This window comes from Nerophis lumbriciformis, linkage group LG28 (assembly GCF_033978685.3).
Source record: "Nerophis lumbriciformis linkage group LG28, RoL_Nlum_v2.1, whole genome shotgun sequence".
NCBI lineage: Eukaryota > Metazoa > Chordata > Actinopteri > Syngnathiformes > Syngnathidae > Nerophis > Nerophis lumbriciformis.
The window spans coordinates 16778985-16806120 of record NC_084575.2 but is presented as its reverse complement, the minus strand read 5'-3'; the positions used below and the strand labels follow the sequence as shown (position 1 = coordinate 16806120).

General features: G+C 43.2%; 1 protein-coding gene across 1 annotated transcript; it reads right to left on the bottom strand.

Annotated features, from left to right (window-relative positions):
- Window positions 1-151: 151 nt before the first annotated feature.
- On the bottom strand, window positions 152-26369 carry dag1 (dystroglycan 1). The gene is made up of 4 exons (XM_061923764.2): window positions 26091-26369; window positions 7262-7692; window positions 3008-3469; window positions 152-2925 (listed from the first exon to the last, which is right to left on the bottom strand). The coding sequence occupies exons 2-4, from the start codon at window positions 7529-7531 to the stop codon at window positions 1099-1101; spliced, it is 2559 nt and encodes an 852-aa protein (XP_061779748.2). The 5' UTR covers window positions 7532-7692; window positions 26091-26369; the 3' UTR covers window positions 152-1098.
- Between the last annotated feature and the right edge of the window lie 767 nt (window positions 26370-27136).

The window sequence follows — 27136 nt, the reverse complement described above, 5'->3', positions numbered from 1 at the left end:
TTCTTAAACATGAATAATGATGTCAACGTCCACACGGATTTATTATTAAGTGTGAGTGCAGCATCTTCAGAAGAGCAGTGAACCATCAATATGTATGAGAAGCAACTGAAAACACCAAAGAGGACGGTGAGCAAAGATGAGATGAAGATGATAAAAGTCGTACCAGTTGGATTTTATTATGGAGAAGCAAAAGAAGCTCGTTAGCGTCGGCCAATCAAACGTCAGTCATGTCAAAATAAAAGTACATCAAGTATGAGCAAAGATAAATGCAAAGGCACACAAATTAAACTAATGAACATAGCGTCTAGTTTAGAAGTATTACTTGTTCAGTCATGGTCACTGGGGCAAGTATCAAAAGTGGATTAAAAAAGTTCTAGAAGATTCTTTCCGTGTGACATTGGTGACCTCATCCTCTTTACGTAGAAAAATAATCTTAACCTGCAGCGATTTTTTTTTTTTTTTTGCCTTGTGTCTGCTGACATGATAGGAGCACCTTAATCAATCATTCGCTCATTTATTCCCGCACACTGGATTTAATTTATTGCTTCTCACAAACAGAACAAAAAAAACAAAAACCTGCAGGTTTATTTAGACCCCGCCCACCTCCCCCATCTTTATATATGTACTCTGGAAGCAGTCCCACTGCATCGCCATGACAACCTGCGTGTTGTCAACTTTGATCACGCTTACAAACACACACACACACACACCTTTTGTGTTATTGAAAAATGTAAAGTGTTAGGAAAACGACTCCTTCCTGATAAAAAAGAAAACTCTTGATAATGCAGAAAAATAAAACACCACTGCCCCACCCAAAAAAATCAAAAGTCGCCACGACCAAAGCGCACGTTTCTCGCTTGGCAATTGCAACCATGTGTTGTGGTCAAAGGTCACGTGCATCTTTAGCCCCTCGGCGACCACTAAAACTGAAGTCTGTCCAACCTGCCCAACCCCGCCCCCTACCCCCTACGCCCTAAAAAGGCAAACCCCGTAGCGGTGTTGACCATTAGCACCTTGTACGTCCGGCCGCAAAGAAGTCCAGACGGTGAAGAAGACCAGGAAGCGGCGTGAGCAGCAAGGGACGTGGCAAAGCAGGTCTTAAGGGGGCACGTAGGGCGGAGGAGATCTGTAGGGAGTCATGTTCTTCGGTCGGGAGCCTTTACCCTCCATGGGCGTGGTGAAGGGCGGCGGCGGCTGGTAAGGAGGCGCATTGGGGTCCTCGTCCCGGAGTGGCGTGTACTCTCCCAGCACTTCCCGGTTTAGGGGCGCCGTCTCTGGCGCGGCCACGTTGGGGTACTCGGGAGGTGGCAAAGGAGGCTTCTCTTCCTGGAGGATCAGGGGCGCGCTGGAAGAGGCCGGCGGTTTGGAGTCGTCCAGCTCGTCGGCGAAGATGATGGGAACGCCTTTCTTGATGAAAGTTGCCTGATCCTCCAGGGTCAGCTTCCCCTTCCGCTTCTTCCTGTAACAGATCATGGCCATGATTCCCGCGATCAACAGGATGGCCGCCACCACCACGGCGGGAATGACCGTGTGGAGGTAGACGTCATCTGTACTCTGCCTCCCGGTTCCCAGTGCCGGTGTGACTGCCACATGTTCCGGGATTTCCGTCTCTCCCGGGGGAATGAAGGAGTAAGTCCTGCAGCTGGCCCGCCCCTTCACCTTGACGCCCAGAGGTCGAAATTCCGGCTCCATGGAATTCTGGAAGGTTTGTGACGGCCTTCCGTCGGCGTCGGCAAGCATCCTGCTCATGGTCATGATCTGCTCCTTGGGACAAGGATGCTGCGGCAGGCTGCTGTTGGTCCACTCCACCTGGATGGAACCTTTGCTGATGTTCTTCAGGCTCACCATGCTGCTGTTGCGGTCTCCCAAAGCGTACGCCAGCTTCCTGACCAGCAGGATTTTCTTGTGGATGTCGTGTGTAACGGAGCGCGGCTCTCCTTCCAGTCGGGCCGTGAACACGACAGGAGTTTTGTCGTTAGCGGGCCAGCGGTCGACGCGGACCTCAATAGCGTCGATAACATTCAGTCCACCTTTGTCAGTGGCCTGCATGAAGTATTCATGCTTTCCAGCGTTCTGCACATCGGGAAGGCCGTAGAGAAGCTGGCTGGTAGTGTTGAACTGGATCCAGGAACCTTCACCGACCACTTCGTTTAGGTTCTTTCTCAGACTCAGACGCAGTTTGTCGGTGGTTCCGTCTTCTTTGTCGAAGAAGGTGTCCGAGGGGATCTTGACCTCGAAGTACGTACCCACTAAAGCATTGACCTGGTCGATGGGATTGCGTAACACTGGTTTTTCATTGAAGGGATCTGGAAGGACGCCAGGAGACGGCGTGGTGCGTCTGGATGGCTTTGCAGTGGTTGTCTTTGGTTCTTTGGGCATGGGGGTGGTTTTGGGTCTTTTGGGCTTCTTGGTAGGTTTTCGGGTGGGTGTAGGCGGTGTGGCGGTAGCTTCCACGAAGGTGGGCCTGGTCATAGTTGGTTCGATGGGGATGGTGCTGGTGGTCTCCATCACCCTGGTAGGTTGAGGAGGCCCCAAAGTGGGCGTGTGGCTAATCGGGTCGCGGACTCGAATGGTCGGCTTGCCTGGTAGCGGTACAGGCCCTCGAACAGGCGGTGCAGAGCTTTCGGTGGGAGCAGCAATGGCAGGGGAAGACATCGTTGGAACAATCCTCACTGGAGGTTCGACAACGCTGGTAGGAGGAAGCACGGCCAGGACCGGCGTAGGGGTGTTGTTGAACTGGCGCCGCACACGCTTGGGAATGTGGGGCTTCTTGTTAGCGATGTGCCAGCCCACCACGGGGTAGCCCAACTCAGCCGACATGGTGCCCGCCTTTGCTGGCCCCTGGACGCTGTCAATGTTTGGGACGGTGCTCTGGTCGAGTGAACAACCGAGCTTCCAAGAGAGCAAGGCACCGTTCTCCACCACCTGGTAGGACAAATAACTTTGTTACGTACACCTCTCAGTGCCACTAATGGTAGAATGTGTCACACAGGACGGCATGACTCACCTTTTTGGCGTTCCCGGGTCCTGCCATGAAAGCAGACATGTCAAAGAGACGATTATTGACCACAGGAAGAATCTTCATGAAGGGCAGCTCCATGCCCGAAAAGCTCTGCATGTTGTCCAAGAGCGCCACCCTCTGGCGGGAGCTCATTTTGGTCAAATCGGCATCTAGGATGACTGTCAACACCGTGGTCGGTTCCTCATCGCCGCACGTGAACAGGTCGCGTTCAGTGGCGACTTGGTTGGACGTAATCTGAGGCGAGTCAGCCTCCGAATTATCTTCAGGGTGCACCTCGATGGAGAACACCTCCGATGAAGACGATGCCGACGACTCGGAGTGGTTGGACAGGGTCACTGAGATGTAATGGACGCCTTTGTCCTCGTCCAGCGGTAGACCCTGCAGCGTTCTGCGGGCGGCGTCCCAGTGCAGCCAGGTGGGCAGAACGTCCTTCCCCGACTCGGAAATCTGAAACGTGAGAAGATGCTGAGGTCACATTCACTGGCATCACAACTTTATGTGAGTGACGTTACGCACATTGGCTTGCTCAGAAATAAAAGGAAAGATTTGACCTAAATAAGTCGAGCAATTACAAAGCGGCGACTTGGTTGGGGCGGTATAACTCGGTTGGTAGAGTGGCAGTGCCAGCAACTTCAGTGTTCCAGGTTCGATCCCCTCTTCCGCCATCCTAGTCACTGTCGTTGTGTCCTTGGGCAAGACACTTTACCCGCCTGCTCCCAGTGCCACCCACACTGGTTTAAATGTAACTTAGATATTGGGTTTCACTATGTAAAGCGCTTTGAGTCACTAGAGAAAAAGCGCTATATAAATATAATTCACGTCACTTCACAAAGTGAGACGCATCACCGTGGAGACAAGCTGAGGGAGGACACACAACGCCGTCTTTAATCGTGTTCCAAGGCAAAGACAGGAGGGCTAGTAATGCCCTCTTGTAGCAAACTATGTCCTCTGTAACGCTCACCAATGCCAATGACAGGGCAACAGACAAATGAGAGGTGCTTTACACGCCATTACACAAATGCTTCACATGGCCACGCCCACAACTCCTCATCAGATACACACACACACAAACAGAAGGGAGAAAAGGGACATGTGAAGGAAATAAGGGAATGAAAGTATGGAAGGAAGAGATGAAAATAGAAAAGAGGGGTAAGGCATGTGTGGTGGGTGGGGGGATTCCTGGCCGAGTCGAGCGTCTCCAGTGGAAAATTTGAGACCGTGGGCGGGGGGGGGGGGGGGGTTGTTAAACATGCTTATGGCGCGCGCGTGCGCGAGTGTCAACGTGCGCGTGTGTGATGAATATTTCCATGAGACAGGGAGCAGCAGATGACATCATCTTGCTGTCATGAAGGACAATCAACTGTCAATCAAGCGAAACACCGCTCACAGGCCACAACATGCACGTGAGACTGTACACGTACACACACGCACGTACACACACACTAAAAGACATGAATCACAGTGGCGGGCGAGCATGTTGCTATGTAATTAGCTTACATTCATATGTTTGAAGCTTTTTACAGTCCCGCGCACGTGTATACGCCACCACGTGCACTGACAACTAGCAGACTCGTGGTCAGTGGTGAGTCGCTCCGACCGCCAAACGCCATCACCGCAAGCGACCGCTCTGCTCCTCATGCTGTTATGTGTCCCCTTGTTGCCTAGCAACAAGATTAGATTTACATACGAGACGCCATTGTGATCCACCGGCCAATCACAGCGCTCCTTGCTGGACACGCGCATTCTTGTTTCTGTGTATGTGACAACGTTGTCACTATTAGTTCCAGGTAAGGTTACCTACTAGGAACAGTTACTTTAAGTGTAAAGTTACCTTAGGAAAGCGCTTCTCAAATAGTGGGGCAGGCGCCCGATGAGGTGTCGGGGGAGCGTTCTTTTTCGTTCTTGAACGATACAAAAGCGTCCAGCTAGGTGGCAGCACTGTTCGAGTCGACCAACAGGCTCAAACAAGAAATATGATCACAAATACACACTGACTGTACATAATCCTTCAGTTTACTGAGGACATGTAGTACACAGACTTTGATCCTGTACTTATTGTTAAAAAGTTATATCAGGTATATTTGTATGCCTAAAGCAGTGTTTTTAAACCTTTTTTGAGGCAAGGCACATTTTTTTCATTAAAAAATACGGAGGCACACCACCAGCAGAAAACGTTAAAAAATGAAACTCCACCAGGTCGTCGTGCCTTATTTTGAGTTTGTTGGTATTTTCCTGTGTGTAGTGCTTTAGTTCTTGCCTTCCTGTTTTGTTGCTGTTTTCCTGTAGCAGTTTCATGCCTTCCTTTGAGCGCTATTCCCCGCACCTGCTTTGTGTTAGCAAGCAAGGCTATTTAAGTTGTTGCTATCCTTCTTTGTGTGGACATTGTACGCCGTCTCTGGTCCCACACGCTGCAAGTTTTTGCTGTCGTCCAGCATTTTGTTTCGGTTTACTTTGTAGCCAGTTCAGTTTTACTGTCGTTTTGCGTAGCCTTCCCTATGCTTCATTGCCTTTTCCTTTTGTTCATTTTTGGTTTAAGCATTACCGTACATACCTTTTTACCTTCACGCTGTGGTCTGCATATTTGGATCACAACAAACCATCCTTGTCTCATCCGACACATTTCGACAAAGCAATTAACTACCTGCTGCCAACTACTGATATGAAAGAGTATTACATGGTTACCCTGCAGAGCTCTACACGGCACAGACGCTAAGCAACGGCACATTATTTGCAGATTATAATTATTGATTTGCACACTAGTGGGCCACGGCACAGTGGTTGACAAACACTGGCCTAAAGAACGCAGCTGCCATGAAGATGGATGAGTATTGTTTGTTCCAAATAAGTTATTGTGTGAAGATAACGTTACACGGCTTTATCATGATGAAAAGTGTGTTCTGGTGGTGGCGGGGCGGCTTTATTTTTCCACATGAATGTGTGGCGCCCCTTAATGGTTGTGCTAAACATGCTGGCATATATGAAATACAGATATCCTTTAAAGTTTTATCATCATTTAACCGATACTTCTTATATAGAGGGGCGGGCATGATAAGGTGTCAGGGAGGGCGTGAGAAAACACAAGTCTTCTATGTAGATGCTGATGCCATCAAGTCAGAGTGGTTTACATAGATAAAAACAACAACAAATAATTACATATCAGGTTCTCAGTCGTATTTCAATTTGGGTGGGTCCCAAGGGGGGGACAATGACACAAAAAAATTGCAGGAGGACAGTTATTTTAGGGGTAAAATTATTTTAGGTGTAGTAACTTCAGGTGTAAAGTTACCTAAGAGTACAATTACATTTAGACTAGGTACTTTTGAGGTAGATTTACATTAGGAGGACAGTTACTTTCAGATTAATTACTTTTGCGGTTACTCCAGGGTTAAAAAGTTACTTTAGTAACCTTACTTTAGGATTAAAGTTACTTTAGAAGGACAGTTACTTTAGGCTTAGTTTCTTAAAGGGTAAAATTACCCCAGGAAAAAAAATGACATTTGGATTAGTTACTATTGGGGTACAGTTACATTAGGAGGACAGTTACTTTTGGTGTAAAGTTGCTACAGGGTTAAAGTTACTTTTGGTGTAAAGTTGCTACAGGGTTAAAGTTACTTTTGGTGTAAAGTTGCTACAGGGTAAAAGTTACTGTAGGAGTAAAGTTTAGTGGTAAAGAGTTGAGTGCCGTATTTTTCGGAGTATAAGTCGCTCCGGAGTATAAGTCGCACCGGCCGAAAAATGCATAATAAAGAAGGAAAAAAACATATAAGTCGCACTGGAGTATAAGTCGCATTTTTGGGGGAAATTTATTTGATAAAACCCAACACCAAGAATGGACATTTGAAAGGCAATTTAAAATAAATAAAGAATAGTGAACAACAGGCTGAATAAGTGTACGTTATATGACGCATAAATAACCAACTGAGAACGCGCCTGGTATGTTAACGTAACATATTATGGTAAGAGTCATTCAAATAACTATAACATATAGAACATGTTATACGTTTACCAAACAATCTGTCACTCCTAATCGCTAAATCCCATGAAATCTTATACGTCTAGTCTCTTACGTGAATGAGATAAATATTATTATTTGATATTTTACGTTAATGTGTTAATAATTTCACACATAAGTCGCTCCTGAGTATAAGTCGCACCCCCGGCCAGACTATGAAAAAAACTGCAATTTATAGTCCGAAAAATACGGTAAATAAATGACATTCAACTATCTTAGCGACTCACCTGCATCACGTCGCCCACGTACGTGTCCTCCATCTTGGTAGGCACCTTCATCTGGAAGAGCCGGCCCACCACCGCTGAGGAGTCTGGGAAGTTCGGCTTCACGGCGGCCACGTTGGCATCTGCGGTGTCTTCCTGGAAGTGGAGGAGGAGCGACGAGTGCATGGAGGCCTCCAGCTCACCTCCACCGTGTTCTCCTCGCACGCCCACCAGGAGCACAGCCAGCAGGAACACGCTCATTCTGACGCCGCCCACGCGGAGATTCTGGAACATTCTCAAAGACGATGGGCTAAAGGGGGCGGGGCATTCACCCCTAATAAAACCCCGCCCACTGTTTCTTTTGGCTCCTCCCCCACTTGATTGGCACCAAGAGAGATGCTCCGCCACCTCCTCTTCTTTGGTCCTCCTCACAGGGAGGAGCACGCCGCTGACTCCTGCACGTAGAAAAACGGGTGGTGAGAAGGCGATAGTCAAAATGCATACGCGCGCACGCACACAGATCTGACGGCTGAGGAGCTGTGGAGTAATCTGATTACTTTTACAATTATCGGACTTTCTTTGAATGATCAGGAAGTGAAAGAGGAGAGAGTGGAGAGGGGGCGGGGCCGGATGAAGCGTGGATTAGCAAACAAAGAGCGAGCACTCAAAGCTCCACGGATGAATGCGTGCACCCCTTTTGTGTCAGTGTGAGTGTGTCTTGTTATTCATGCCACTCTTTCATGGGGAGGCCCCGCCCCCTGCGTCTCAACACCAATGGGTAGGGACAAGGTAGAAAGTCTCTACAGAGACCCCTGCTGCTGCTTTCTTCCTCCAAGCAGATGCCCGGCAGAGACAACGAATCACCGCAGGAATTCCCGGCAACAACAAAAACACGTCCTGCGGCTAAAAGCTCCTTTGTTGCTACGCCCCCGCGCTCAACGTGCCTAATACTTTGTTTAGAGTCAGAGCTCTGAACTTTCCATGCTGTTCCACCTTTTAGCCTCACTTCCACTAAGCTCCCAGACAAACTCTTCTTAGAATCTTCAACAACACCCGCCGATGCTCTGAAGCACCACAGGTTGTTGTAGTGGCAGGACTTTTAAATAATACTTAAATATAATAGTATAACTAAACCACTCATCACGCTAGTCGACGTGCTAATAAACATGTAAAGCTAACCATGGTAGTAAACATGCTAAAACCATGTGTAAAGTTAGTCATGCTGCTGAATATGTTAATAAACATGTAAAGTTAGACATGCTAGTCAACATGCAGACAAGTTAAAGTTAAAGTACCAATGATTGTCACACACACACTAGGTGTGGTGAAATTTGTCCTCTGCATTTGACCCATCCCCTTGTTCCACCCCCTGGGAGGTGAGGGGAGCAGTGGGCAGCAGCGGTGCCGCGCCCGGGAATCATTTTTTGGTGATTTAACCCCCAATTCCAACGCTTGATGCTGAGTGCCAAGCAGGGAGGTAATGGGTCCCATTTTTATAGTCTTTGGTATGACTCGGCCGGGGTTTGAACTCACAAACTACCGATCTTAGGGCGGACACTCTAACCACTAGGTTAAAAATGCTAACAAACATGTAAAGTTAAGCATGCTAGTCAACATGCTAATAAACATGCAAAGTTAAACAAGTTAGGTAACATGTGAATAAACATGCAAAGTAAGCCTGCTAGGTCAACCTGCTAATAAACATGTAAAGTTAGACATACTAGTCAACATGCTGATAAACATAGATAGATAGATAGATAGTACTTTATTGATTCCTTCAGGAAAATTACAATTCCAGCAGCAGTGTACAGAATTGAGATAGAATTTAAAAAGTAAAAAGTCAATAATGAGGGTATAAATGGAAACAAAATAGAAACATATTACAATAAGAATAAAAATAAAAAGGAACAATGAGAATAAAAATATAACAGTAAAATAAGAATATAACATGAGAAACTAGGCAGTAGTGACCATGTTATGAAGAAGTATTGCACTGACATGTTAAACATGTTAAATTAGACGACATGCTAACAAACATGTAAAGTTAGCCATGTGAGTCAACAAGCTAATAAACGTGTGTAAAGTTCGTCACGCTTGTCATCATGCCGATAAACACATAGTCAGAAATGCAAACAAACATGTAAAGTTAAGCATGCTGGTTAACATATCATGTTAAGTTAGCCATGCTAATAAACAAAGTTAGACATCCAACTCAACATGCTAATTAACATGTCAAGTTAGCCGAGTTAATAAACAAAGTTAGACATGCTACTGAACATGCTAATAACATGTAAAGTTAGACATGCTAATAAAAATAGTTAGACATGTTACATAACATGCTAATAAACATGTTAAGGTAGACATACTAGGAGACATGCTAATGAATATGTTAAATTAGACCTGCTAGTTAATATGCTCATAAACATGTAAAGTTAAACCTGCCAGTCAACATGCTAATAAACATGCACAGTTAGACATGCTTGTAAACAAGTACATTTAGACCTGTTAGCCAACATGCTAATAAACATACAGTTAGACATGTTCATAATCATGTAAAGTTAGACATGCTAGTAACATGCTCATAAACATGTAAAGTTAGACATGCTAGTCAACATGCTAATAAACATGTAAAGTTAGACATGCTTATAAACATGTAAAGTGAATGTGCTCGTTAATAAAACATTTCAAGGTTGTTAGTGGATGCGTGCTAGCAAATAGAAAGTTAGGTAGAATAACTATAGCCCAACATTGGTGCGTTTGAGCACTTGGTGGCACCATGTTGAGCAGTTAAAGATTAAAAAGAGTTCAAGATGGCTGCAGGAGCTAAACTGTTTGATGGCGGCGTTGCCGACGGAAATACGCCCCCCAGCCTCTTCTCTGAGCTCTCGTCTACTTTGCTTTTTTTTTTTTTATTCCATTTTCAAGGCTGCTGGCTTGTTCAATGGCTTCAAGGACCTTCCTAGGCGCCGGTACGCCATGACGACACAGGCGGGCTGCTGGGGAGGAGTCACATGACTGACAGGCCAGTGAAATGTGCATGAGGATGGACAAGAAGTGACGTTTTACAAATGACGATGGTCTCACTTAACAACTAACTGGATGTGTTTGGGACTGTTCTATACTGAACAAAAATATAAAGGCAACACTTTTGTTTTTGCTCCCATTTTTCATGAGTTGAACTCAAAGATCTAAACATTTTACTATATACACAAAATACCTATTTCTCTCAAATATTGTTCACAAGTCTGCCTAAATCTATGGTAGTGAGCATCTCCTCTTTGCCAAGATAATACATCCCACCTCACAGGTGTGGCATATTAAGATGCGGATTAAACAGCATGATTATTGCACAGGTGTGCCTTAGGCTGCCCACGATAAAAGGCCACTCTGAAATGTGCAGTAGAAAAGAAAAGCAGTCAGTATCTTGTGTCTATGAAGGTTCTCATTCATCGAAGTCATGGTCATCTAAGGGCGTTCAATCGATCGCAACTGGACTGCTTGGTTTGTCTTGGAAGACGTTTTGCTGCTCATCCGAGTATAGGCTTCATCAGTTTGTGCTCATAGACTTATATTGGTCAGCTCGACTAGACCTGGACCTGAAATCAGTATCTAGTGTGACCACCATTTGCCTCACGCAGTGCAACACATCTCCTTCGCATAAAGTTGATCAGGTTGTTGATTGTGGCCTGTGGAATGTTGGTCCACTCCTCTTCAATGGCTGTGCGAAGTTGCTGGATATTGGCAGGAACTGGAACACTCTGTCGTATACGCCGATCCACATCATCCCAAACATGCTCAATGGGTGGCATGTCCGGTGAGTATGCTGGCCATGCACAAACTGGGATGTTTCCAGCTTCCAGGAATTGTGTACAGATCCTTGCAACATGAAGCTGTGCATTGTCATGCTGCAACATGAGGTGATGGTCTTGGGTGAATGGCACAATAATGGGCCTCAGGATCTCGTCATGGTGTTTCTATGCATTCAAAATCCCATCAATAAAATGCACTTGTGTTCGTTGTCCATAACATACGCCTGCCCGTACTGTAACCCCACCCCCACCATGGGCCACTCGATTCACATTGACATCAGCAAACCGCTCCTCCCCACGATGCCAGACACGCGGTCTGCAATCTGCTTTGAACAGTGAAAACCGTGATTAAACCGTGAAGAGAACACCTCTCCAATGTGAGTATTTGCCCACTCAAGTCGGTTACGACGAGAAACTGCAGTCAGGTTGAGACCCCGATGAGGACGACGAGCATGCAGATGAGCTTCCCTGAGACGGTTTCTCACAGTTTGTGCATAAATTATTTGGTTATGCAAACCAATTGTTGCAGCAGTTGTCCGGGTGGCTGGTCTCAGACGATCATGGAGATGCATCTGCTGGATGTGGAGGTCCTGGCTTGGTGTGGTTACACGTGGTCTGTAATCGTACTGCCAAATTCACTGAAACACCTTTGGAGACGGCTTATAGTAGAGAAATGAACATTGAATTCACGGGCAACAGCTCTGGTGGACATTCCTGCAGTCAACATGCCAACTGCACACTCCCTCAAAACCTGCCACATTTGTGGCATTGTACAGTGTAATAAAACTGCATATTTCAGATTGGCCTTTTATTGTGGGCAGCCTAAGGCACACCTGTGCAATAATCATGCTGTTTAATCAGCATCTTGATATGCCACACCTGTGAGGTGGGATGTATTATCTTGGCAAAGAAGACGTGCTCACTAACACATCTTTACCAGATTTGTGAACAATATTTGAGAGAAATTGGTCTTTTGTGTACCGTATTTTTCAGATTATACGTCGCAGTTTTTTTTCATAGTTTGGCTGGGGGTGCGACATATACTCCGGAGCGACTTATGTGTGAAATTATTAACACATTACCGTAAAATATCAAATAATATTATTTAGCTCATTCGCGTAAGAGACTAAGCAAATATCCACAATCGTCACACACACGTCAGCAATCGTCACACACGTCAACCAATAAGAATTCAACGGGGGCGGGTCATGGCAGAAGTGCATTGTGCGTCATGGGATGCTAACTGCTGCTACATCAGTAGCTATTAAAATTGATTATTTCAACATTGGCGGTAACTTACAAAAACTGAGAAGGGCTGAACTAAAATGGCACCGAAAAGGAAATCATATACTGCAGATTACATGCCGGACGTAGTGAAATATGCAGCAGAAAACTGCGATCGAGCAGCAGAAAGAAAGGAAACGGCGCATACCAGAGGCGACACCGGGGAGGAAGATTTCATGGGATTTAGCGATCGGTAGTGACAGATTGTTTGGTAAACGTATAGCATGTTCTATATGTTATAGTTATTTGAATGACTCTTGCCATGATGTGTTGCGTTAACATACCAGGCACATTCTCAGTTGGTTATTTATGCGTCATATAACGTACACTTATTCAGCCTGTTGTTCACTATTCTTTATTTATTTTAAATTGCCTTTCAAATGTCTATTCTTGGTGTTAGATTTTATCAAATAAATTTCCCCCAAAAATGCAACTTATACTCCAGTGCGACGTATATATTTTTTTTTTCCTTCTTTATTGTGCATTTTTGGTCGGTGCGACGTATACTCCGGAGCGACTTATAGTCCGAAAAATACGGTGTATAGTAAAAAGTATCAGAGCTTTAAAGTCAACTCATGAAAAATGGGAACAAAAACCAAAGTGTTGCGTTTATATTTTTGTTCAGTGTAGTTAGGAAGCAGGAAGATGAAAAAGTCACTTCCTGTGTTCTCAGATACAGGAAGTTCATGTGTGACATCTATTAGGAGAAGACGCACAATGGAAAAATGAAGAGGAACCCGAAACCATGATGGCAACCAAGGCAACGGATGGACGAAAATTCCGGCCACTCCTTGACAGCTGGAAGTGGACAGTAAGAAGGACAAAGTCCTTCCTCCTTTCGGTCCGTGCGTTAAAATCACAGTCAGGAGAGGACCTCCTGCCATTGCCAAAACACCACTAAGATTTGTTTTTCGGAAGCGGATGGACTTTTGAAAGCCCCCTGCTGTGCTCTGGATGCCATTTATTATTTTTTTTAAACTAGTTCCTTATCTTTTGGGAAGAAACGCCCCCCTTCAAATGTTCATGATGTTGACCAAAGTAACGAGAGACGACCACCGTGGTGGACGAGACCACCAGCAAAGACACACATAGACAGCTGGACACATGCTTGTGTGTGTGTGTGCGTGAAAAACAGACAGCTGACGACAATTTGCGTGACTGTGTGATACAAAATAACAGCTGCCAGTCAAACACACACACACACACGATTGGTTGAAGTCAAATCTTAATGGGGTCAATGGAGAAGACAACAGGAAGTTAGCTTAGCATCATGTAGCATTGTTTGGAATCAGTAAGCTGTTGTTTTGACAACAACCTAGTGTTTGTGCACTTGTTTGTATGTGAATGACGCATACCTGCCAACTTTTGGAATCAGAAAAACCTAGTAGCCAGGGTCCAGGGGCCGCAGGCCCCGGTAGGTCCAGGACAAAGTCCTGGTGGGGGGTTCAGGCTTCGCCCCCCGACGCAAAATGATTATTAGCATTCAGACAGGTTAAAATGTTGCTAAAACCATCACTTTTCTATCAGTCACAGTGACTTTTCAAAACAAAAATATTACAGCAAAAATCATATGGGTTGATTGACATGTTTATTCTGTAAGCTAACTTCAATAGTTTGAAATTATTTTGACAGTTAATGCCAGTTATCCTGTCAACCTTTCACAAGACTTCAATTTGTTAATTGAAAGTATAAACAGTATAAACACTTTTTACAGTAAACAAATGGTAAAACAGTACTAAACAATTCCATTAAAAAAAAATTGGTGTCATTATTAACTTTCTGTCCAAGCTTGTATAATCTACTGCCTTGTTCAATTGTAAAAAATATTCTGTGCCTAAAGTTCACATTTCTATCACAATTATCATACTGTAAACATGGTAAGCTAACTTCATTAAAATTAATAGTCCTGTCAATAGTATGGAATTACAATTCAAATGTAGTTTTTTTGTAAGCCTTTCAAAAGAATTCAAAATATGAAAAATTAATGAAAATTAATTTAAGCCATCAGACACTTGAAAAGTGGCACATCACATCTCTAATGTAATCATTTTAACTTTTCAACAGAAATAGCACTGCAAAAATATTAAGGACATACTTCTGTATTTTGGTAGTTATGCTGTCAACATTTAACAAGATTTCTTCAACTTGGACTTGAAAGCATAAATAGTATAAACACTTTTAACAGTATAACAGTACTAAACAATTCCAATAGATAACATTGGTGTCATTACCTTTTTTTGGCTAAAATCCGAAAAACGTTGAATGTTTTCCACTTGTATCGCTAGCAACGGCATTAGACTTGTGTTTTTTTGTCCCAACGTGGTCTTTTACATCGCTAATTCCTCCGTGTCCGATCGAAAAATCTTGTCTGCACAAGGTGCAATTCGCGTAGTTTTCACCCTTTTTGGAACGGATAATTATTCCCGGATAGGCTTTTGAATATTCTTCACGGAATGACTGCAGTTTTCTTTTCGGTTTAAGACTCGTTTGCGATTTTTCTCCGGCTGATTCCATGATCGTTCGCTCGTTTGTAAACAATGGCCTCGTGCTTGGCAGCGGTGCTATAAATAGCCTCGCGCATGGCATTCGGAATGGCTCGATAGGAAGTTACGGGAAGCAGTGTCGATTGTCATTGTTGTTACGCGATTTCGTGAATAAAACTTTTTTTTAAATATTTTTTTTTAATTAATGAAAAAACATATTTTTTATCACTGCAACCGTAACCCGAAATAGGTTGATGAAAACCGTACTAATTACGGGAAAACCGGAGTAGTTGGCAGGTATGATGACGGTCAGAGGTGACATCACACATGTTTGCTCCGCCCACCATCAACATTATTTTTCCATGGATGGATCTCACGCTATCCATCATGGCTGCCATTGCAGCAAGACATGAGTGGAATGCACGTGTGGGTGGGGCCGTAGAAAACAGATGGGGAGGCAGGGGGGGTCGTCGCCAGTGGTCACATGACTACCTAAAAGGGAATGCCACACTCGTTCAGGCTCGCCAAAGGTGTGTGTGTGTGTGTGTGCTGCTGATGTTTGACTGTTACTTTTAACATGTGCACGTCTGTCACTTCCTGCCCTGACTGTGTCTCCTGTCAACACACACACACAAACACACGCACAGTAATGTGTGAACTGTTATCTAAATTTGACCATCCACTCAGACGCCAGGTGTGTACACGCATCCACACACGTCTCAGCTTTTGAAGCATCGGTCCACTTTGTAACATGGGGGTGGTTGCCATGGTTACCGCGGAAACATTCTCAGCAGAATACCTCGACAGGCCTCAACGTGCTGCGTGCTTGACACCCCACTGGATGTTCCACTGGAGGACAACTCTTGTCAACATTCCACAATGGAGGATGTGTTAACATTCAGCATTTAGCAGCTGGAAACATCTCAACACTTCTGGACAATCAACATTCTGGAACATTCCTCTACTGCCGGGCAACCAAGCTCGCCGCAACGCAATTGCTAATAAAGACAAGTTAATGTACTTCCCACCATTGCTGTTGTACACACACACACACGGATGCAAAATCCATCCATCCATTTTCTACCGCTTGTCCCTTTCGGAGATAATGTAATAGAATCCGTAAGCGTGTCAGCTGTATTGCCACATGAGCCCTGAGGAGGTGCCACTGAGTCACCCTGGCTCCCTCTTACACACAGACTAGAGATGGGGTTTAAGGCTCTTTGAAGCGATTCAGATCATGAGGAGCCATTCCTTTCAAAAGAATGTGAATGCATAATTACACTACCCTACCTGGTGTTTACACCTGAATGTCTGGATGACTCGCCTCCATATAGTGGTTAGCGCCGAGTTACGAAACCGCTTTATTATGAAGCTGGCTGTGGCGCGTTCTTTCTGACGTCACTTCCTGTGTGGGGCGTGGTCTTACTGGCGTCACTTCCTCTCCGAACTCAGTTTGTAAACGATCAATGAGTCCATACAAAGCTAAGAGCCAGAGATTCAAGAAATAGACGGCGCACTTACCCGTAGGGATGACGTTTGATAAGAAATTATCAAGTTCGAGCCTATTATCGGATCCTCTTATCGACCCGATTCCTTATCGATTCTCTTATCGAGTCCAGATAGGTTGTTGTATATGGAAAAAAAACACAATATTTGGTTTAACAAATCACTTCACATTCTCTCCTGCTCGCTACTATAGTATTACCATATCTGAGTTATTTTGCAGAAATGTGGGGAAATAACTACAAATGTGCGCTACATTCGTTAACCGTGTTACAAAAAAGATCAATTAGACTGATACATAATGTTGGATTTAGAGAACATATAAACACTTTATTTATTGAGTCACAAATATTAAAGTTCGATGATTTGCTAAAATTGCAAACAGCTAAAATGATGTGGAATTAAATGATGGAATGGATTAAGTAAAGAAGTTAAACATTGTACTGATATGATCCAGTTTGAGAGGTTGTTCAAATGAATAGTGCTTACAAAGTACAAAGAAGAAGAATTATGATAAATACTTTCAACCTTATTGAAAATAAGATATTCTTCATCTCAGTATATTAATAATGACTGAATTAATTAATTACATATTACAAAACTGTTGTATATACTAATTCACAGATATTTTATTATAAAAAGGTCAGTAAATGATGTATATATTTGTAAACGCTATGAAGTGGGAAAGGGGTAGGATTAAATAAGCTTTACTTCTTCCTACTCCTGTAAAGTGAAATTATATGAAACTGTGATGTATTATGATGTGGTCAGATCATGTTTTGTTTAGTTATGTTCTGTTAGTTTTGGACTTCCTTAGTTGTTTTGTGCACTTCGGGGGTTTGTTTTAGTCACCATGGTTACTTATGATTTTCACCTGCCTTGTAAGCGCACCTGTTGCTCATCAGAGACTCTATTTAAGCCTGCCTTTTCCGGTCACTCGTCGTGGCTTCATTGTTTGCATTTGCAACAGTTACGTTGGCATTCTGGTTTTCGAGCTCATGATTCTTGTGCTAAAGTTACCTAGCTTCTAGTATTCCTGTGCTAAGTAAGTTTTTGCTTTAGCTTCTTGTGCGAACGGCACGCTTTCCTTTTGTTTCGTTCCTGTCTGTTGTAATGTGTATGATTTATGAGAAATAAATCATCTCCTACCTGCACGCTTTCGTCCGGAGCCATCAGTTTTGCGTCCCGGGAACAAACCGCAGCACGCTGCACCCCACCGTGACAAATGACTGAGCTACTTGACGTCATTTCTTGTGATGTCACACGGGGCATTTCTTGTCGGGATGTGATTCGTTCCCAGGGATTCGAATAAAGAACCAACTCTTTTCTTTACTATAGTGGTCTCGATAACGGGTACCGGTTCTCAAAAAGGGATTCAAGTCCGAGGACTCGGTTCTTTTCTTATCAAACAACCGGGAAAACCGGGTTCGAGCATCATCCCTACTTACCCGTGTAAAAAATTATCCAAGGAGGGGAACCTTAAACAATGATTTAGTGTGGTTGAAACGGGGCTTAGGCTAAATAATTATTTGTTTAATGAGTCATCCGGCGTAATGTAGACAGGGTTTAGTTCAACTGGCTGTCATTGTTCACTTAAAAGAGCTGTACAGAAGACTCTACTCATTCGCGGACCTTGCATCTCTAACACAAATACAAGGGTGTGTCACATAACGCTGACACATCTATGTTGCATCTCAAATACAAAGAATAGGCGTCCAACAGTGGGGTGGGCCTGAGACGTAAAGTGTGTCCTGACTCCGTGGCGCCATTTCAGCTGTCAGCTGGTGGACCACCAGGTGGCGTGCATGTGACACCGGGTCACACAACTGTTGGCATTCTATGAAGGGGCGTGATATGTAAAGCCTCTCGGACAGTAAAAACTGGCATGGAACGACGATCCCAAAAGATAAAGGAAGAGCTACCGGTACTCCACATGGCCTGAGAACGCAGGAAGTGTTCTAAGCTCAGTGGATCACAAGAGGCGGTGATGCAGCCAGGTTGGCCTCTTTCTAGCGGCCATGTTGGCGGATGATGCTACAATGTTCAATGGTCGTGTGTGTGTTTTTACTAATCGGTCTCAAAGGCTGCACAACAAATCTGATTTTTTGCCCTCAAGTGACACAGATCAGATACTTTTTGCCAGTCTAACAGGGCTGTGCATCTTTGGGTGTCCCACGATTCGATTCAATATCGATTCTTGGGGTCACGATTCGATTCGAAATCGATTTTTTTTTCCAATTCAACACGATTCTCGATTCAAAAACGATTTTTTTCCCGATTCAAAAGGATTCTCTATTCATTCAATACATAGGATTTCAGCAGGATCTACCCCAGTCTGCTGACATGCAAGCAGAGTAGTAGATTTTTGTAAAAAGCTTTTATAATTGTAAAAGACAATGTTTTATCAACTGATTGCAATAATGTAAATTTGTTTTAACTATTAAATGAACCAAAAATATGACTTACAGTGTTTACCACACATTCATTTATTTGTGGCGGCCCGCCACGAAAGAATTACTTCCGCCACAAATGGATTTTTCGGCTTTTGACTCGCTCGACCGCTCATAAAAGCAATGGGACTGTCTGTGAATGTTGCTTGTAGTTACACCTCCGGTGCAGTAGGTGGCGGTAGCCTACTATGCATTGTAACTCCGCCAATAGCGCTTAATTCACCTGGTGGGCCAGAAGAAGAAGAAGAAGAAGAAGAAGAAGAGGGACGGACGGAATCAAAATACTCGCCGGCTACTTTTCATAATGATGGCGCTTCCTACGTTTCTACCTCAAACGTCCAAAAGCTGCTGAAAGCCTTGATCCAGGATGCCATGGGGAAAAAAACTTTTGGCGACAGTTAGCAGCTTGGTGGCTCATAGCCGGCTAGCTAACGCTTGCTAGCGTGGTAGCATTGCTTCATTTTTACAGGTGTTATAGGTAGATAGTAGTGATGGGTCCGGCAACACCGATGCATGCGTCGAGCTCATAGAGCGAAACCCTGTGTCGGTGCGCGTACCGCTTTTTGAAAGTCACGTGACCGATCATGAGCTGTTTTGGTCACGTGACCAATACGCGAACTGTGTCGCACTGACGCCTCCTCTGTGCCCTGTGAGCGGCTCTTTTCTACAGCCGGAGAAATAATAACTAAGAAGAGAAAGCGTCTAAAATTAAGTTGGTTTTTTTTTAGTAAAAATAAATAAATAAATAATAATTTCCAGGTCCACAAGCATCCTCATTCACAACACGTTCTCTTAGATTTCCATGTTATGATACATGTTCACATTATTTATTGACTGTATCTAAAAAAGACAAAAAATATATTTTTATTTAAATGAAGTTATGAAATAATCCTAAATGAAATACAATGACTTGGTTTATATTATTGTATATACTAGGTCAGTGGTTCTCAACCTTTTTTCAGCAATGTACCCCCTGTGATTTTTTTTTTAATTCAAGTACCCCCTAATCAGAGCAAAGCATTTTTGGTTGGAAAAAAAAAGATAAAGAAGTAAAATACAGCACTATGTCATCAGTTTCTGATTTATTAAATTGTATAACAGTGCAAAATATTGCTCATTTGTAGTGGTCTTTCTTGAACTATTTGGAAAAAAAGATATAAAAATAACTAAAAACTTGTTGAAAAATAAACAAGTGATTCAATTATAAATAAAGATTTCTACACATAGAAGTAATCATCAACTTAAAGTGCCCTCTTTGGGGATTGTAATAGAGATCCATCTGGATTCATTAACTTAATTCTAAACATTTCTTCACAAAAAAATAAAATCTTTAACATCAATATTTATGGAACATGTCCACAAAAAATCTAGCTGTCAACACTAAATATTGCATTGTTACATTTCTTTTCACAGTTCTTTTTAACAGACATTTTAGTGACAAACCTGAGCTTGTGCTTCACTGAGTTTATGAACTTACATTCATATTTTGTTGAAGTATTATTCAATAAATATATTTATAAAGGATTTTTGAATTGTTGCTATTTTTAGAATATTTAAAAAAAATCTCACGTACCCCTTGGCATACCTTCAAGTACCCCCAGGGGTTCGCGTACCCCCATTTGAGAACCACTGTACTAGGTCATAAAATCAGTGTCAGTTGAGTCGGTCCATAGGTTGCCTGTAGGGATTTTTAATGTCCAGCAGATGTCAGTATTTAGTGACACAGTATCAATACAGTTTTGCAATGTGTCGAAACGCTTCATGACGTCTCATCAACCCATCACTAGTAGATAGGTTATAGCTGCATCGCTCGCGGCTCGTCATATATTTAACGTTAATCTGTGATTTCACCGAGCGTTTCACTGACGGTGAGCAGCCTGACGCTGCTTCATTAACACCGCCGCTGTTTGACTCGTGGCCCGGGGCAGACGCACGTAGTAACAGTCACGTGGTACAATACCGACGATCTAACGTGTCCAGGTTATAACCATGTTGTCAATAAACACACATGGACTGAAGCTAAATTGTCCACTGTCCACTGCAGCATGTGAATGCAATGAAAAGAATAAAATCTGAGCCAACAAGCTGTTAAAATGTTGTCCAGGTTAATGTTTTGGCCATTAAAGGCCCTTCATTTCAAGATTTCAACTGTGATCGGGCTTTAAACAGGTGGCTGACCTGTTCAGATGAGTGTAACTGCTACTGGTCAAATAATGTGAAATAGCATTTAATTTTACATGTATGCAATGCCATTTAAATGTAATTATAGATAATAATAATAATAAATACTGTGTAGTGTTGTAAATAGTCAACGGGAAGGATTTTAGTAAGATATAAGTCATGAGCACTACACAGCCAGAAAAAAACCTAGGCAGGACAAGTAAAAATATTGGGGCAAGTAGATTTGAGAAGTCGGGCAAGTAGAAAAAACCTTAACGTTGAACCCTGCGTGTGTTGAGCTGCTGCCGCTTAAGGTTAGACGGCACTGTACATAGAGCGGTTCTGCTTGTTAGTAATAAATTCTAATGTTGGATGTTCACTCCTTCACACAGATGAGTATAGAAAAATATGTTCAACGGCCGAAAAGGGCTCGACTTGGAGAGGAGGTAGGCCTACAGTCCGGACCACAGGTGCGACCTGTTCAGCAGCAGCAGGAGGAGGAGTAGGAGGAGGTTGACTGACTGTGGCAGGACACCTCTGCCTCTGTTTCACTTCATGTTGCTGGTAAATAATATGGTTGTAGTAGTAGGCTAAAGTTAAATTATTTAATATTCACTAATTAAAGGGGCAGAGCTTTAAGAGACATTTTAGCTTTTATATTTTATAAGATATATTTTTTGTAAGAACCACAATTAATAAATATATTTCAGTGAATCACTAATGGTTCAAATCTGTATATAAATATGTACATAAAATGTTGTAATTATATTCCAACTCCGCGTTCTTCTTGGTCCCCCCCCCCCCCCGACCACACCACCACAAATAGATGCCTGTCCTGTGGGAAACACTGACTTATTTTATCTTTGTGAAAATATTGGACACAGTGTGTTGTCAAGATTATGAGATACGATGCAAGTGTAAGCCACTGTGACACTATTGTTCATTTTTATTTTTATTTTATAAATGTCTAATGATAATGTCAATGAGGGATTTTTAATCACTGCTATGTTGAAATTGTAACTAATATTGATACTGTTGTTGATAATATTCATTTTTGTTTCACTACTTTTGGTTTGTTATGTGTCGTGTTTGTGTCTCCTCTCAATTGCTCTGTTTATTGCAGTTCTGAGTGTTGCTGGGTCGGGTTTGGTTTTGGAATTGGATTGCATTGTTATGGTATTGCTGTGTATTGTTTTGTTGGATTGATTAATTAAAAAAAATATATATATATATATATATCGAATGAGAATCGATTCTGAATCGCACAACGTGAGAATCGCGATTCGAATTCAAATCCATTTTTTCCCCACACCCCTACAGTCTAAACAATTCAAAGTACTTCAAATCAGAATCAGGCTCCATCAGGAGGTACTCCTATTCCAATGGGAATCTGATCTTTCCAAATGAGACTTCAGTCTAAACCAAAATGCGAACCGATTGCGACGTTTACTTTAAAGTTAAAAAGTTAAAGTACCAATGATTGTCACACACACACTAGGTGTGGCGAGATTATTCTCTGCATTTGACCCATCACCCTTGATCACCCCCTGGGAGGTGAGGGGAGCAGTGGGCAGCAGCGGTGGCCGCGCCCGGGAATCATTTTGGTGATTTAACCCCCAATTCCAACCCTTGATGCTGAGTGCCAAGCAGGGAGGTAATGGGTCCCATTTTTATAGTCTTTGGTATGACTCGGCCGGGGTTTGAACTCACAACCTACCGATCTCAGGGCGGACACTCTAACCACTAGGCCACTGAGTAGCTTTGTCTTTGGGCGAGCTACGTCATTCATATGCGGCGGAAAAGACAGCCCGCCAGCAGAAGTGGATATGTCATCACAACATCCGGTTTCGGTGATCAAAGTCTATTGTCGGCAGCCAAATTTTTGGCGCAACACTCGTCAATAGTGCGCAAACAATAGGCCAAGAAATAGCGATTGTTGAAGGACCACAGTTGATGTGTACGCTGTGGTGTATTTGCTTACATGATACGTACATTGCATAAGTGAGTTGAAAAATAAAGATAACGTAAATCCACGTTGATGTCTGTGTTTCCTCTACTTTACAGCCATAAAAATAGTTACACTATATACAGTACAGGCCAAAAGCTTGGACACACGATCTCCTCATTCAATGTGTTTTCTTTATTTTCATGACTATTTACATTGTAGATTGTCACTGAAGGCATCAAAACTATGAATGAACACATGTGGAGTTACCGTATGTACGTACTTAACAAAAAAAGGTGAAATAACTGAAAACATGTTTTATATTCTAGTTTCTTCAAAAATAGCCATCCTTTGCTCCGATTACTGCTTTGCACACTCTTGGCATTCTCTCGATGAGCTCCAAGCACACCTGTGAAGTGAAAACCATTTCAGGTGACTACCTCTTGAAGCTCATTGAGAGAATGCCAACAGTGTGTGAAAAAGGTATCAGAGCAAAGGGTGGCTATTTTGAAGAAACTACAATATAAAACATGTTTTCAGTTTTTGTACCATTTTTTGTTAAGTACATAACTCCACATGTGTTCATTCATAGTTTTGATGCCTTCAGTGACAATCTACAATGTAAATAGTCATGAAAATAAAGAAAACGCATTGAATGAGAAGGTGTGTCCAAACTTTTGGCCTGAACTGTATATCCATTAATATATTATATTACTCATATTTCTTCAAGTAAAACAGATTTTTAAGGAGTGGCGACTTTTATTTTGCAAAGTATTTGTAGTACAGACTCTCTTCTTCATTTACGGAATCAGGTCAGCTTCCTTTGTTCTTACTTTATCAAACTGCGCATGCAAGTGACATTGAGGCCACATTGGGCAACAATGGGACCTTTGCGCTTTTGTACTGGAGTCTGATAAAGATTGCATTTTCCTTGCTGTGTAAATAGTCAGCTGGGGAAAAAAAATCAAATTTTGAAAAAAATCAGATTTGGGCCACTTTGGCCTGCAGTGTAGACATAGTCACACACTCCCCTTGTAGTTTAGCCTTGTGTGGCCCACAGTATGACCTCCTTCAGGGACATTTGGAAGCAGCGGTCCAAACACGTCCTCTATTGGGAAAACAGAAGAATCTTCCAAATTACTGTAAGGCTTTTAGTAGAGATGTCCGATAATATCGGACTGCCGATATTATGGGCCGATAAATGCTTTAAAATGTAATATCGGAAATTATCGGTATCTGTTTCAAAAAGTAAAATTTATGACTTTTTTAAACGCCGCTGTACGGAGTGGTACACGGACGTAGGGAGAAGTACAGAGCAGTTGCGTCTCCCAGTCATACTTGCCAACCCTCCAGATTTTCCCGGGAGACTCCCGAATTTCAGTGCCCCTCCCGAAAATCTCCCGGGGCAACCATTCTCCCGAATTTCCACCCAGACAACAATATTGGGGGCGTGCCTTAAAGGCACTGCCTTTGCGTGCCGGCCCGATCACATAATATCTACGGCTTTTCACACACACAAGTGAATGCAATGGTCAACAGCCATACAGGTCACACTGAGGGTGGCCGTATAAACAACTTTAACACTGTTACAAATATGCGCCACACTGTGAACCCACACCAAACAAGAATGACAAACACATTTCGGGAGAATATCCGCACCGTAACACAACAGAACAAATACCCAGAACCCCTTGCAGCACTAACTCTTCCAGGACGCTACAATATACACCCCTGCTGCCCCCCCCCCATCGACAAACAGGCTAAAGAACAGCTTCTTCCCCAGGGCCATAACCACCCTGAACGGACTGCCCCCTTGTCCCTCATAACTGCCTTCTCTTCGGTGCAATAACCCATTCCACCAACCACCCTGTTATTTTCATGTAGATATTCATGTATATATTCATTTCACCCACTGTATACAGTGTACAGTGTACAGGGTCACATTTGTGGGCCACACATTTCTTTGCACTTCTATATTTTTTTATATTTACACATTGCACTGTATGGAATGGCCTCAATCTCTTTACCCTGCGTAATGACAATAAAGCTGATTCTGTGCCTTCATTGTTTTTGTAGCTGTTGTTTTGAGGCCTGTTTAAAAACATTTTTTAAATAATGCACTTTGTGAAAGTCAAAGTATAGTATTTCCCATAGTTGTAGTGGGTATCAGGATTATTTCAGGGAGAGCATGTCCCAAATTCCAAGCTGCTGTTTTGGAGGCATGTTAAAAAAAATTATGCACTTTGTGACTTCAATAATAAATATGGCAGTGCCATGTTGGCACTTTTTTCCATAACTGGAGTTGAAGTTGTTCTCTTATTTTGGAAAACCTTGTTTTTGATTGATTGATTGAAACTTGTATTAGTAGATTGCACAGTACAGTACATATTCCGTACAATTGACCACTAAATGGTAACACCCGAATAAGTTTTTCAACTTGTCACTGAATTAATCAATTCATGGTAAAGTTACATAGTTTAATGCATCCAGCGGGGCATCACAACAAAATTAGGCACAATAATGTGTTGATTCCACGACTGTATATATCGGTATCGGTAATTAAGAGTTGGACAATATCAGAATATCGGCAAAAAAAGCCATTATCGGACATCTCTAATGGTAACCATAGAAGAGGATGTGTCTCAGTTCCACTAAGACAACTTGAATTGAGGTGAAGAGACTCAGCCGCACATAGCTTCACTTATTTTTACACTAGAATGCTAGGAAAGACGTGTGCGGTCACACTTCTGGTGTTACGTGCCTGTCCACACTCAGTGTGCTCAGCTGTGTTGACAAATGTAAACATCCTCACGCCGTGCGCGTGCGTTCACGTGGGGGACAGGCAAAAACCGTGCACGATTTCCGCGCACGGGCGCTGACCAACTTGCACGGGCACGCGCGTGCACCGGGAATGAGGTCACACACACTAAGTTAGCGTCCTTCCCCCCCACACAGGTGCCAAAAATAAACCCGAGAGATGAAGACCCCCCCCCCCCCCCCCCCCCCACGTCTCCACATGCACCTGTTCAGTTGGCGAGCACGAAGAGGCGACGCGAGCACGCGCACACAATCACGACGGACACGTGCACAGATTCAGCGACACCAGAATGAGGAGGGGGGAAAAAACGGAATATTCCCGCCAAAGAGAAACGTGCGCGTACATGAGTGCTCGCTCCATGCAGCAGGACGCGCACACGCGCGCACACACTAGACACTGACCGCAGTAAATGGTCCTCTTGTCGAAGCTCCGCTCCAAACTTGGTAGGAAAAAACACGACGACCGCCGAGAGCCAGCCCTCCTCACCGTCCACGACACAAACGCGAAGCGGGAACGAGCGTCAGGGCGGTGGCATCGGACCTGGACGCTCGGCTCGGCTGCCTCTGGGTGGCGCGAGGCGACGTGTCTTCCTTTCGGGGTCCGCGACGTTCCGCGACGTGAATGTCTGCTGTGGACTCACAATGGTGGTTTACATGCAGGGGGCGGGGCTAAGCGAGGAGGGCGGGGCGACAGAGAGGGAAGGCTTCAGTCACAGCCCCCCCCACCACCTCTTCTCACTTTTTTGTCGTCTTGATGTGCACACCTGCGTGCACGCGCCTTAATCACGACCAACTCGCGTGTGACGTCATCGTCTCGGTACATCATCACATGCTGCCTGTCTATACTTACGTGCACGCGCTTCTATTGATTGTGTGACACTTTTTCAACTGGCATGTTAACACTTGAGTCACTGGCCAGCTATAGGCTACTCCCACTGAATGTCACCAATTATTTACATGTCATCCATATTGTTCACATCAGTACATATATAAACATATGTACATACAGTATCTGTTCACAAATGTACATATACTCTTAGTAAATATATGCAAATATGTTGTGTGAACACATGCAGCCTGCCTACATAAATGTTCATTTGTGTCGATACACTATTTACATTTGTTTATATATATATATATATATATATATATATATATATATATATATATATATATATATATATATATATATATATATATATTAGGGCTGCAACAACTAATCGATTAAATCGATTAAAATCGATTATAAAAATAGTTGGCGATTCATTTAGTCATCAATTCGTTGGATCTATGCTATGCGCATGCGCAGAGGCAATTTTTTATTTTTATTTTTTATTTTATTTATATATATATATATATATATATTTTTTTTTTTAAATAAATCTTTATTTATAAACTGCAACATTTACAAACAGCTGAGAAACAATAATCAAAATAAGTATGGTGCC